This window comes from Salvelinus fontinalis, chromosome 31, assembly GCF_029448725.1.
Source record: "Salvelinus fontinalis isolate EN_2023a chromosome 31, ASM2944872v1, whole genome shotgun sequence".
Classification (NCBI taxonomy): Eukaryota; Metazoa; Chordata; class Actinopteri; order Salmoniformes; family Salmonidae; genus Salvelinus; species Salvelinus fontinalis.
The window spans coordinates 44,445,151-44,460,228 of record NC_074695.1 but is presented as its reverse complement, the minus strand read 5'-3'; the positions used below and the strand labels follow the sequence as shown (position 1 = coordinate 44,460,228).

Genomic DNA, 15,078 nt, shown 5'->3' with positions numbered 1-15,078 from the left:
CCAGACTAGGTAAACGGCTGGATGTCAGGGTTCACCTACCAGGCATATGTACCATGCGACAGTTACAGTTCTCTACCAGGTAGCGCGTCTCACAGTCGATACGGCAGGCGGTGATGCTGTAGGACTCAAAGAATTCTGAGTCTATCCGTGTCACCTTACAGTCCCCCCAGGGGGGGGGCAAATATATCAGCTAGAACACACACACACACACACACACACACACACACACACACACACACACACACACACACACACACACACACACACACACACACACACACACACACACACACACACACACACACACACACACACACACACACACACACACACACACACAACACACATAAGCTTCAACTACAATTGCATAGGTGTTCAGCACTACAACAGTTACACAGGTGGTGCTGATGGCATATTGTAAAATTATGACTTCTTTGTTGAAATAAAGTTGTACAAATAAGGGTAACGTCCCTACCCGTTGTTCCTGGCAGGAAACAAAGGTCTGGAACCCAGGTGCCACCCCGAAGCCCAGCTGGTCGATGAAGGAAGGCTCCTCCTGACTGTGGATCTGAACTTTGATCCCAGCCTCAAATGTGGTCTCATCTGTGGGTAGGGGAACAGAGGCAGGGATCACTGCACCATCCATGCATGGCTTATTTAACTAATGAACCCACTGGCTCCAGCGAGCAGCTAGAGTAGTCTGTTTGATAGAGCAACACACGTGTGAGCTGTGTAACGAACTGGACTTAAACCACAAACAAACAAACACACACACACACACACACACACACACACACACACACACACACACACACACACACACACACACACACACACACACACACACACACACACACACACACACACACACACACACACTTTTGTCCTCACCTGTCTCTCCCCACACAGGGAGGTACTCATCCTGCTGAATGTCCAGCATGAGCTCCAGCCCGTTACCCATCCCTCCCTTGGTAGTTATGAGAGGGGTGCGGCCCTCAACCCCCGCATTGAACGTGTAACACTTCCCATAGCGAGTAAACACCTGAGGAGAAAGATGAAAAAGATGAAATATGAATGAGATAGCAAGACCAGATGTCCTGGAAGAATCCATCACAATAGCAGAGCCAGAGTAGATGTAATTTGCCACTGGGGGTCAGTGTTAATCTACACTAGATCTTTGTTTTCATTTCAACAACTTCCTACTCGTGATTATCTCTGGTGCTAATCCCAGGGTTTGGAAGGCGGACCATGTGCTCCCGCTCCACAAAGGTGGTGATCCTTCCGACCTAAATAACTATCGTCCTATCTCAAAATTGTCGTGCCTAGCAAAACTGTTCAAATCATTAATCAACTTTTAGCTTAGATCCTTCCTAGCAATGTCTTCTAAGTGTTCAGGCCCTTTTCTGCAATTCCGAATAAAACCCCAACTTTGAGAAATTCTCAGTAGACCATGTTTTTCTCCATTACGAGAGGACAAAGGTTACAGACCATGTTTTCTCTCAATCACGAGAGGACAACGGTTGAGACGACTGCTGAATCTTTTAACCATACCACGTGGTTAACCTCTTAGACTATCGATATCGACAGAATAAGAACAAGTCTTTGATATGAATTACTAGTCTGCAGCTGGGAATTCGGTATCATTGAACGCGAAGAACGACAACCTCCGAAACATCCATCGTATAATGATATGAATGAATGTCACTCTGGACAATCCATTCTAACCACGACAGAGAGAGAGAGAGAGAGAGAGGACGGACATTCTACAAAATAAACAGCGATCAAGACGACACACTGAGCGTAAATATATATATTGATTGCAGTTGTTCCCGAATGAGTGAGTGTTCATGTGCAAAGGATTAGCATTTCAATTGTTATAATTATCAACTCTGTAGTGACTTCTCAGCTGACCCCCACTTCCCTTTTGTCTAACAAGCCGCAATGCCGGTTTAGCATTTTTACTTTGTTTGTTTGTTTATGCATTTCTGTGAATTACTTAGTTAGTAAATAAATTATTTAAGACAATTGATGTATGGATGACTCATAGTGAAGACTGGGTTCGTGTAGATAACCAACAATTTACGACGTTTGGAATGAGACTAACGTGAGGTAAAGTAAATAATTCATTAATTCGAAGACTAATTGATCAGATATAAAATATCTGAAAAGTTATATTCGGAAATTATAAGTTTGTAATCTGAATATTTTCCTTGGTGCCCCGACTTCCTAGTTAATTACAGTTACATGATTAATCAGTTTAATCGCGTAATACTAATTACAGAGAATCTTTGATAAAAACTAAAAGTCTTCATTTAATGATAGCAAAGACACGACACACTGTTGTGTATGCTATTGGCCCCACGGTGGAACAAATTCTTTCGGAGCTTCAATCTGCCTTCCTCCTTTGCAGAAAGCCTTTGTTGAACTGAAATTGGTACTTAATACAGGTCAAACCAGGTATATATTCTCCAAATCATGTAAAAATATATGATGTATATTTTATGCATATGTACACTGAGCAAAAACATAAACACAACATGAAACAATTTTAAAGATTTTACTGAGTTACAGTTCATATAAGGAAATCAGTCAATTTAAATAAATAAATTAGGCCCTAATGTATGGGTTTCACATGACTGGGAATACATGTGCATCTGTTGGTCACAGATACCTTAAAAAAAAGTAGGTGCGTGGATCAGAAAACCAGTCAGTAGCTGATGTGACCACCATTTGCCTAGTGCAGCGCGACACATCTCCAGTTGATCAGGCTGTTGACTGTGGCCTGTGGAATGTTGTCCCACTCCTCTTCAATGGCTGTGCGCAGTTTATTGGATATTGGCGGGAACTGGAACGCGCTGTCGTACACGTCGATCCAGAGCATCCCAAACATGCTCAACGGGTGACATGTCTGGTGAGTATGCAGGCCATGGATGAACTGGGACATTTTCAGCTTCCAGGAATTGTGTACAGATCCTTGCGACATGGGGCTGTGCAATATCATTATTACGGTATCTCTGTGCATTCAAATTGCCATCGATAAAATGCAATTGTGTTCATTGTTTGTAGCTCATGCCTGCCCATACCATAACCCCACCGCCACTATGGGGTAATCTGTTCACAATGTTGACATCAGCAAACCCCTTGCCCACACGACGCCATACACGCTGTCATCTGCCCGGTACAGTTGAAACCGGGATTCATCCGTGAAGACCACACTTTTCCAGGGTGTCAGTGGCCATCGAAGGTGAGCATTTGTCCAGGTCAAGACTCTGGTGAGGATGACAAGCACGCAGATTAGCTTCCCTGAGATGGTTTCTGACAGTTTGTGCAGAAATTCTTTGGTTGTGCAAACCCTCAGTTTCATCAGCTGTCTGGTTGGCTTGGTCTCAGACCCTTTCGCAGGTGAAGAAGCCAGATGTGGAGGTCCTGGGCGGGCGTGGTTATACGTGGGCTGCGGTTATAAGGCCAGTTGGACGTACTGCCAAATTCTCTAAAACAACATTGGAGGCGGCTTATGGTAGAGAAATTAGAATTAAATTCTCTGGCAAGAGCTCTGGTGAACATTCCTGCAGTCAGCATGCCAATTGCACACCCCCTCAAAACTTGAGACATCTGTGGCATTGTGTTGTGTGACAAAACTGCACATTTCAATGGCCTTTTACTGTCCAAAGCACCTGTGTAATGATCATGTAAGTCGCTCTGGATAAGAGCGTCTGCTAAATGACTTAAATGTAAATGTTGTTTAATCATCTTCTTGATATGCCACCTTTGTCAAGTGGATGGATTATCTTGGGAAATGAAAAATGCTCACAAACAGGGATGTAAACAAATTTGTGCACAACATTTGAGAGAGATAATATTTTTGTGCGTATGGAAAATTCCTGGGATCTTTCATTTCAGCTCATGAAGCACAGAACCAACACTTTACATGTTGCGTTTATTTTTTGTTCAGTATACATTGGATGGTGCCTTTATGGATTGTGTCCCCGCTTATAAATATCTGGGTATCTGGATTGGAAAAAAGCCAGCACTGCATTCTGTATCAGAAAGTAGGCTGACCCTCTTTGATGTCTTGTAGATCGATGCACTGAACGCTTTTTGTTTCTAAAACATTCCTTAAAAAATGCTGTACCTTACTTCATTGTTTACTTAAAGATGTCATTTTTTTTTTTTTTTAAGTACAAGATATCAGCCCTGGTCTCAGGGTTGGCTAACTCTGGATATCCCTCCACTGAGTTAGGTAAATCTGCTTTGAGTTTTTTTTGCACCTTACTTGTGGAACGATCTCCAAGGCTCTCTAAAGGAGAATGAACTGGGGGCCTCTAGGGCAATTTCTCACTGAATAGTGTGTTTGCCTTCTATGATTTGTGTTTTAGTTGTCGTGTATTGATGTGAATTTTGGTGTGTATTGATATGTACACTGAGTACACCAAACATTAGGAACACCTTCCTAATATTGACTTGAATTGTCTTGCCCATTCACCCTCTGAATAGCACACATACACAATCCATGTCTCAAGGCTTAAAAAAATCTTTCTTTAACCTGTCTCTTCCCCTTCATCTACACTGATTGAGGGATCATAGCTTTCATCTGGATTCACCTGGTCAGTCTGTCATGGAAAGGAGCGTCATGTTTTGGATACTGTTTTGTATATTGATGTGCATAGTGTGTAGTTGTGTGTATACAGGGCTCATCTGTGAAAGAGACCTTGGTCTCAGCATGACTCCCTGTTAAAATAAAGGTTAAATAAAAAATAAAAATAGACCTGCTGTTACCATGGAGACCAAACATGCCTGCGAAGAAGCTGCCTTCTGGTCAAGGGAACAAACAACACTCGGAAAGTATCACACAGAATGGCATGGTTGCTGTATGAACTCAACAGCTGTTATGATGGCTTAGGAAAGAAGCTGTCGCAGCACGTCAGAAGTCATGCTAGGCCCCCAGATGGAGGACTGAAGCAATGCTATGAGAAACTCAATGAGTAAACAAAGAGCACATCTGGCGATGCAGGGCACAGAAAGGGCAGTAAGGAATGCATGGAAATATGCTCATGTCGTCTGTAAGTTATAAGTCATTTGTCTCTCTGACACCGTCTTTAAATAACTAACTATACAGTAACTTGAGGCGTGCGATTCGAGTCCCAGCCTATTTATGAAGAAAGAGAGAGGGGGACGGGAGAAAAAAAAAGGTGAGAGAGGGGTAACGAGGGAAAGAAGGAGATAGAAAGCGAGGGAGAAGTTAAGAGAGAAAAGGAGGTAAAGAGGGAAAAGGAGGTAAAGAGAGAGCTCAGTTCTCACTGTGCGAAGCTGGGAGCGGACCAATGCTCGGCGATATGCTACAACAGGACACATCTGCGATTAGAGAGAGGGCTGACAAACACACACAATGATTGACGACTGAATTTGTGCCATGCTAAGGGCAGTTAAATGGCTCAGCCTTGCCATCTTTCAACACACACACACACACACACCAGTGGTGGTCGGGGCTGTTTAAGATTAGGGAGGACAATTTTTGTCAAATTAAATTATGAGCACGGCCTTATTTCAAAAAAATCGGAACTCTCTGAAATGAAAATGGATGGCCCTCCCTTCAGCAAAATCTTATTTACCTAAACCCTTGCTAGGCCTATGTGTTCATCTAATCATATTTCTTCAATGCCAAAACAGTGCGTCTTGTTTTCAACTAAACTGTCCCTGTTTGTAAATAATTAAAACTGAGACGTCATCATGAATCTGAGCATGGTACGTTCAAAAGTGAGGCCTACCTTTCCACCCCAGACAGTAGGCCTACCTTTCCACCCCAGACAGTAGGCCTACCTTTCCACCCCAGACAGTAGGCCTACCTTTCCACCCCAGACAGTAGGCCTACCTTTCCACCCCAGACAGTAGGCCTACCTTTCCACCCCAGACAGTAGGCCTACCGACACAGAAAAATGTCTGCTTTAACTGCAGTCTACTCTTCTTCCATAACTGAACCCAACGAGACAAGGTCACAAGTGTTTCCCTAAAAGCTGTCTGAGTTTAAACATCTTCTATTGTACGGAAAGTGAATAGCTTAATCAATTGATAGTGGCAGAATTAGATGACTTCCCATGCAAAGTCAGCCTCTGAATGTCAAAGAAACAAAACAATTTCTTGCATAAAGCATTGCGGACCAAAGCGCAGTTCTAGATCACTTTATATCGGATCCGTTTTATTTTCTTCAAAATGTTAAGCTAAGGGTTAGGCCTGTGCTTCTTGCCATTTTCTTTAATTAATTAAATAATTCATTAATTAAAGGTAGGTCTATGGCATACCCTCTCATACCCCCTCAATTCCAATTGTCCTCCCTAATTCTTGATTTTAACTTAACAGCCATTCACTGGCACGCTATTGTCGTGACTTTACTTTAATTAATCTGATGACTGTTATTTATTTAATCCCCTAACTATGTTTAATTGTTACCCGATTAAATTAATCATGTAGCAATTAACTCATTAGGATTTGGGGCGCCACAGAATAAGTTGTCAAGAGACTTACCATCTCCCAAATTTAACTCTATGAGGTCTTTACCTATTTCATTGATAAACAGTCATCTTATTAATCATTACCTCTTGTCAAATGCTCATTCTGAACAATCGTAACCTTCTTGGATCTGCAAAACCCCCAGCCTTGCGCATTATTCAGTACTACACAATTGGTTTAATCATTTATTTACTAGCTAACTAAATAATAACACAGAATACACACACTTTACATGAGACAAAGGTTCCTAGTGGACTGACAAGATATGACGGCTTGTCACAACATAGATGGAGGGAGGGGGGCACACTTATCGTCGAGACATTTCAGAACGATTCTCACAGTAATGTTAATCATATAGTCTGCTTACGAACCGCCGCCCGTTTGGAGTAAGAAATCATGAATGTATTTACGTGTGAAATGCCTTTGTTCGTTCCTCTGTCGGAACCAAGCCTTCTTGGAAAGGGTTTGGTGGGCCTTTCCTGTGGGTGACTTGTACATGCTCTGATTGTCCACCAAAGGTCACAATATCCTTCTTCTTAGTTGTCCGGTCTATATGGGATGTTTCCTCAGAACTTCCTCTTAGCCGTACCAGTGATTGTCTGAGAGGGGAGTTTTCTCCTTTCTCCATCTCGTGTGGATAATCAGAGTCTGAAACACTTTACACGCGCAGCTGCAGACTGGCAATGTCCTGGTCTGGTAAGTTCATTTTCTTCACCTCGTGTTGAGGTTGAGAGTTTCAACCATTTCAAACGTGTAGCTCTCTGGCCTCACTGTTCCCGGTCAAAAGGTTGATTCCTCTTCCAAGCCTTTTTGCACTCTTAGTCAAAAGGGGAATTCCATCATGCTGACGAGCTCTCTGACCTCACTCGAGGCGCGGCTACTTAATGTGCAAAGGATATGATTATAAGTTATCTCGTATGACTCCTAAAATCACATTCATATCTTAACAGAAATGCGCTCATCATTTATCATATCCTATGCATGACATATTGGATGAACACTTTTTTTCTTTTCTTTAAAAAAAACTTTCCAAGTTACAGTATTTGGTCCATACAGTTTTTAATAACATCACAAAATGAAAAGCAATATTACATTTTTTCCCCCCATAGTTCCCCACTGACCATTTCCCACATCGTTACGTTAGAAATATTGTTTAATTATTCACTTTCTGGACGTTAGGGCGGAAAGAGTGTTGGGCAAAGGTGTCTGTGAACAAAGACATCACTTTGATTGATACTAAAGAGCAAGAGAGTGCCCTCTCTGGCTTAATTTACAACAGAGTGTGAGCTGTCAACCGGGCAGTTCCCTCCTCCCCCCTGGGAGAGAGTCTGGTTATTGTCAGCCATTGCCAAGTTGATCTGATCCATTGTGATCCTCAAAGGACAGTCATGACACTATTTACATGAGGTAGGCTATTTAAAGACTGCATGGTGGGTGGAGGAATTGACCAACACATCTATGGATATAGCAGCCTATAGCCTAATTCCGTCTGTCAAACAGGTAGACCTGCCTTTCATTTCTTAAATAGGAAGAAATAGGCTCGAACACACAGTCCTCTTTTGTTAGTAAAGTCTAATTAGAATAAATATGGTTAAATGAATTATGTCCACCTCGAATTGCCTACTTTCAGCAGCATGACCTGTCCATTTCGATTGATTGTTCCAGCACCATATTGTAAGTTATGCAAATCTGGCTTATTGTGAGGTCGGTCAATACATCATGGGCAAGAAACATATCGTTTTTAATAAAATAAAATCAATTATAGCCTAGTAGTAGCAAGCTATCAAAGTTAACCTCCAGTCCTCCTTCTCATCTTTGCTCTTTCCTTCTCAAACTGAACAGAACAGGCTATTACAGGGGGTCTCCAACCTTTTCTACTATTCAATTATGCACCTTATTTCCCTCTCCCCTACAACTCTAAGGGGGCCCCAATAAAATCTGTAATTTATTTCAAAAAATTATGTTTTATATTATCCCAAATTATGTTTTCTCAGTTTTATTTTTCCTAGTTTTTCACTCTCAAAATTATAATTGTTCATAGCGAAACTGGATGCTCTGAGGCCATGTCAATACTTAAATCCCATCAGAAAACTTTTTTTTTTGGTCTGGAAGAAAAGGAATTTTTTTAATATATTTTTTATAGAATTCCCCTTTAATTGCGTATCTGACCTGTAAATTGCTGCATTTAGCTAGTGAGGAATGTGCTGTCTAATGTGCCGGTCTAGGGATGGTTTTGTACGGCTAAATATCCTATTTACATAACTATTCAGACCCTTTGCTATGAGACTGGAAATTGAGCTCAGGTGCATCCTGTTTCCATTAATCATCATTGAGATGTTTCGACAACTTGATTGGAGTCCACCTGTAGTAAATTCAATTGATTGGACATGATTTTAAAGGCACACACCTCTCTATATAAGGTCCCACAGTTGACAGTGCATGTCAAAGTAAACACTAAGCCATGAGGTCGAAGGAAGTGTCCGTAGAGCTCTGAGACAGGATTGTGTCGTCAGTGTTAATTCACATATCTGGGGGAGAGTACCAACAAATGTCTGCAGCATTGAAGGTCCCAAAGAACACAGTGGCCATCAATCTTAGATGGAAGAAGTTTGGAACCACCAAGACTCTACCTAAAGCTGGCCGCCTGGCCAAACTGAGCAATCGGGGGAGAAGGGCCTTGGTCGGGGAGGTGACCAAGAACCCGATGGTAACTCTGACAGAGCTCCAGCGTTCCTTTATGGAGATGGGAGAACTTTCCAGAAGGACAACCATCTCTGCAGCACTCCACTGCCTTTATGGTAGAGTGGCCAGACAGAAGCCACTCCTCAGTAAAAGGCACACGACTGCCCGTTTGGAGTTTGCTAGAAGGCACCTAAATAACTCTCAGACCCTGAGAAACAAGATTCTTTGGTCTGATGAAACCAAGATTGAACTCTTTAGCCTGAATGCCAAGCGTCACGTCTGGAGGAAACCTGGCACCATCCCTACGGTGAAGCTTGGTGGTGGCAGCATCATGCTGTGTAGATGTTTTTCAACGGCAAATACTGGGAGACTATTCAGGATCGAGGGAAAGATGAACAGAGCAAGGTACAGAGAGATCCTTCATGAAAACCTGCTCCAGGCAAAGGTTCACCTTCCAACAGGACAACGGCCCTAAGCACACAACCAAGATAACGCAGGAGTGGGTTCGGGACAAGTCTCTGAGCCCGGACTTATACCCGATCTAACATCTCTGAAGAGACCTGAAAATAGCTGTGCAGCAACGCTCCCCATCCAACCTGACAGAGCTTGAGTGGATCTGCAGAGAAAAATGGGAGAAACTTCCCAAATACGGGTGTGCCAAGCTTGTAGCATCATACCCAAGAAGACTCGAGGCTGTATTGCTACCAAAGGTGCTTCAACAAAATACTGAGTAAAGGGTCTGAATACTTCTGTATTCATTTTGAATACATTTGCAAAAATGTCAAAAAAATAAGTTTTTGCTTTGTCATTATGAGGTATTGTGTGTAGATTGATGACAAACATTTTTTATTTGATCCATTTTAAAATAAGACTGTAACGTAACAAAATGTGGAAAAAGCCAAGGGGTCTGAAAACGATAAACGCAACATGTACAGTATTGATCCCATGTTTCATGAGCTGAAATAAAAGATCCCAGAAATTCGTTTTTCTACTTCCTTCATACTTCCTTTATCCCACATAAACACTACCCCACTCCTTTCTCCTTCACGCTACCCTCCCTCCTTCCCATTTAACTTTTTAATGACTGTGTAAGGTTGGAGTGCCAGACGTTCGTTATTAATAAATGAATCAATGAACGAGTGTGTGATGTCAGCAAGTGCTTTATGAATACATTCATGAATGAACATGTTTTAGGAATTAGATTTGATGTATTACAATGTAATGCATGTTCCTGATGAATGAGTGCATTTGTGTGTGGTGTGCAGTTTAAGTGTCTGCGCACATCGCTATCTATTTCCCATTACAGTTTGCCTACGTGATCTGACAGTGGTTTTGGAGGGCTCCCCTAATGCACTGTTGACAACAAGATGAAGAAGAAGAAAAGTTCCAGTGACTTTTTGAATACAGTATCTAAACATTTCACTTAGTTTTCCTCCAGGGGTTGTTGGGCTCATCTTTCCTTTTACTTTCTACTCTCTTTGTTGGCACTTCACTTAAGGGAATCAATCCTCTTTAACCACCCTAATGATTAAAAACACATCTTAAAGAGTTTGTACATTCTATAATCTTTGGAGCTCCCTAGTCAATCACTGACAGTCACTCATAGTGCATTCCCCACCATTAGAAAGCACTTAGCGCTCTCCTGTGTTTAATCATACATCAATGTGCATTTCCTTCCTTCCAGGCCAGACAGTGGAGAACAAGTCCTAAATCACTAATCCACACACTCCTAGCTGTTGGAGGAGCCTTAATATGCCCCGGCCGTCCCTGATCTGCTAATGGATGCCTCTGCAGGGTGAATTCAATCCATTAGCATTATTTTATGGGGGAATGTTCCAGAGACTTAGAACAGCCTTTGTAAACTAGCTCAGTTATTTATCTTCTGCCTCAAACAGCCATAGCACTGGCAGAGAGATTGTGATTTAAACTGTGGTAGCAGCCATGCGACAGGCATCAGTGACCAGTCGGCCCCCATCATCTTTGTCCCAAAGAGTGGTTTAAGCCCTGTCGTGCTAATGTTGTTATTTGCTTGTTGATGCAGCAGGCATTCTAAGTCATCTGGAAAATCTGTAACAACTCCCATGCCAACTTTACAGACAAATGGACTTTGTTGAACTGTCGTGGTCACACGGTAGACAGAACACTTTAAAATACTTTGATTGAAGTTGCGCATTGTTAATCGGGCTCGTTAAAAAAGTATGTCTACTCAAATTCATTACAAAAGGACACAGCTTTTAATGCCATAGTTCCGATCAGAGTCTTACCAACCTGAGACCTGTCTCTGCTAATCGAGCTAACATCTGTCTTTCCCGCCCGAACTGAAGGGCAAACCAAGAACAGTAAGAACAGGGAGACTCTCGACTACTGACTTCTGGGAGGGAGAGAGATTGCAGCTCAAAGGCTCTTGGAGCCCTAATCCGTCATGTCCGAACACAGGTAGATAACAAGTCCGGATGGAACAATAACAATCCACTGGTCCTACCCTGTTCTGTCATCTGGTCCTACGCTGTTCTGTCATCATGGCTCTCTGTTCCGCTATTGACTGTGTGTGATTGGACGGCTGCTGACTCACCAAACTAATGCCAAACTTAAACTGAAGGTCTTCCCAGAGGGAGGACTTCAAATACCAAGGCTAGGGTGTTTTCAAATGTGTACGTGTGCCTGTGTGTGTCAAGCCGAGTGTGCTAATGACGGCTGAAAAGCGTGACGGCTCAATAGACGCTTGTCAGATTTTGTCACGAAACAAACAAACAACTGTCGGGAACAAGTGAACTGAAGTAAACCACAGGCCTCCGCGGGGAAGATGGCCAAATGAAAGCCTGCCACACACCAAGTCTTTCCTTTAATTTGTGTTCAGGCAGTAAAAAGAGAGATCCATAAACTGTCACCAGCAATCGTTATTCTACAACCCCCCAAAAAGATGTGGATAATATGGTGTAAAAAACTGCCAAAAAGTTTTTTTTCACCTAAAGAAAAAGAAAATGTATAGTACACCCTGCCTTTTTGAAGAGGTGTATAAAGATGTCAACTCCTTACTGCATGTTCTATTTCAACATCACAAAACACTGTACATTCAACTGTCAGTAAGAAAAGGAGACATGTCTGTGTGGCCTTTAAACCACCTCCACACAGTTCAGAGTAATGAGACAGAATTGATCACCCAATACCATCCACTTCCAATGGATTTCCTGTCAGATAGCACCCTGAGTCAGACAGGCCTGTAAGCAGAGTTGTCTAATGATCAGTTAATGGATATACGGACAACAAGACCTAAGACATACATAATTAACAACGACGGAGAAAGAGAGTGAATAGAACAGGCGCTGTTGACTTGTATTTTTCCACTTTAGTGGATTCGCAGGGGAGATCCAGCACTACATGCCTTGATGCTCTGCAATTCAGTTAAATCCTCAAATACATTTTGCCTGTCAGAATCACATGATTTATTACTACAATCATTAGCTGTGTGGTTTATATGATAACCTTGAGACGAATCCTCTCTTTTACCGTTCCATCACAAACCCACGTCCTTTCATTCGCGAGCCCCGGGTTTTAAACATTCTCCCACACAATGAGTTTTTCTTTCCCTTCACTGCTCCCTTCTTTCCTCCCTCCATCCCTTCTTCCCTCTCCTCACCGTCTACTCTGAGCTATGACGTGATATTCCCAGTGGACTCCGTTCCATCTCCTCCCTCCGTTCCCCCTCCTCCCACTCAGTTTGATGAATATTTTACAGGCCAGCGGAGATGCTCCATTCTTCACCACCACTCCTCCTGAGCCCACTCCCAGACACCGCCAGGACTCTCAGTACCGATCACCTTCAGAGTCGATAGCATCATAGCATGGGACGCGAAAGACATCGGCAGAGAGAGAGAGAGAAAGATTTTTTTTAAATATAAAAAAGAAAGGGAGAGAGTGGGAACAGAAGGAGGAAGGGAGGGAGGGAGTGAGAGAGAGTAGAGAAAGCGTATCATATAAAGAAGGGGAAGTACGCTCCCACTTAATAAGTAAAAAGCCTGTTGCTAGGAGGGAAAGTAACAGACCTCACTTTAGGGTGAGTTTATGTCAGGTGGCATTAATGATATTGCAGAGAGTTGATTTGTGTCAAAGGTTAGAACTTGAATTTGTTGAATATATCAGACCAGAATTCAGATTAGGATAGGAACCAAATATGTAAGATGTTAGCAGGGTTTTAGGTGGCTGCATGTCTGCATCTATTGGACGATACATTTTGATGATGTTTTTGTGATATATATTTGGAGAATAATTGCAAAAAAGCATTTAAAAAGCAATGAATAACAACAGTTGCATTGGAAATTCCCTGATGTATTAATTATTGTATTCCGCCTCTAGTACTCAGGCATAAAAAACAACACAGTGTTGAGATCCAAAACTACTAGCATATGAAAATAAAAGTTCAGAAAGGTAAAAACTGCATGGGGTCCAATCAAATGGTGAATAACACTGTTGGGTAGAATCTGCTGTACGGTATTTCTCCAGGGGAGACTATAACTGTCAGTTTGAAGCCATGCCTGTTGTCTATGGTTGGAGGAAAACTGCCCAAAATGCTGGGAAAAAAGTACCTTTTCAAGACAGAAAAAAAGCAGGTGGGAAAAATAAAGTTACCTCACCTCCTGCTGGCTTTTTCTTAAATGGAGAAGAAAATAACTCCATATTTAAAAAAGGGTATACTAAATCACTATTGAAAACGGGCACTTTTGCAGCCATTTGTATAGTCCTCCCCTGGTGAAGGGTAAAAGCGGGCATTTGGATTTCAACGCTAGATAAAGAATGTGGTTGGATTGCAGACAACCCTCTATCAGAGACATGCAATTTGCTATACAATCTCCCAGGCAGCATTAAAGCCATGATTCCCCACAGAGTGAGCCAAACGAGGCTTGAGTGAGGTGGAAAACAGCAAGGAGACTGGGCTATTCCCTGGTAGTCTGCCTTAGTTTATACACGTCCATTTTCCAACCATGTGTAGTATCTACAGTGAATATGGTAGTAACTCTAGCTAGCTACGGTACATACAAAATAGATCTGAACCCATAAAGATACACCACATGACCAAAAGTATGTGGATGGACACCTGCTCGTCGAACATCTCATTGCAAAATCGTGGGCATTAATGTGGAGTTGGTCCCCCCTTTGCTGCTATGACAGCCTCCACTCTTCTGGGAAGGCTTTCCACTAGATGTTGTAGCATTGCTGTGAGGACTTGCTTCCATTCAGCCACAAGAGCATTTGTGAGGTCAGTCACTGATGTTGAGCGATTAGGCCTGGCTCGCAGTCGGCGTTTCAATTCATCCTGAAGGTGTTCGATGGGGTTGAGGTCAGGGCTCTGTGAAGGCCAGACAAGTTCTTTCACACCGATCTCGACAAAACATTTCGCTTTGTGCACGGGGGCATTGTCATGCTGAAACAGGAAAGTGTCTTCCCCAAACTGTTGCCACAAAGTTTGAAGCACAGAATTGTCTAGAATGTCATTTTATGCTGTAGCGTTAAGATTTCCCTTCACTGGAACTAAATCCACTAATTTAAAGGGGTGTCCACATACTTTTGTATATATAGTGTACATAGTACTCAATTTCTGTGCCTGAATCTCTATATTAGTGGACAAAACCGTAGACGATATCATCAACAGTGAGGCAAGGCAGCTATATCTGGTAATTTCATCCAATTAAAGTGAATTCTCTACCTATGCACAGACAGGCACAGCTATTGACCAATGGCAGCCTTTATGTTTCCTGCTGTGCTCCCCCAGCTCTCCTCCAGTGATACCCTTCATCTTGTTAATAAAGTCAACCATAAAAACATGCACAAGCAGACTTCCAACCCCAACCTGTCAGTTCCTTTCATTTTTTTTTAATCGACTACGAATCGGCCGAC

General features: G+C 42.4%; 1 protein-coding gene across 1 annotated transcript in view; it reads right to left on the bottom strand.

The window, feature by feature from the left end:
- The window catches only part of LOC129830358 (acid-sensing ion channel 1-like), a gene marked incomplete in the record, with an annotated part of 87,224 nt that overhangs the window by 6,077 nt on the left and 66,069 nt on the right, over positions 1-15,078 (bottom strand). Inside the window, 3 exon segments of the mRNA XM_055892882.1 lie at positions 40-190; positions 476-603; positions 892-1,042. Of these exon segments, the coding sequence (XP_055748857.1) occupies positions 40-190; positions 476-603; positions 892-1,042 (430 nt within the window).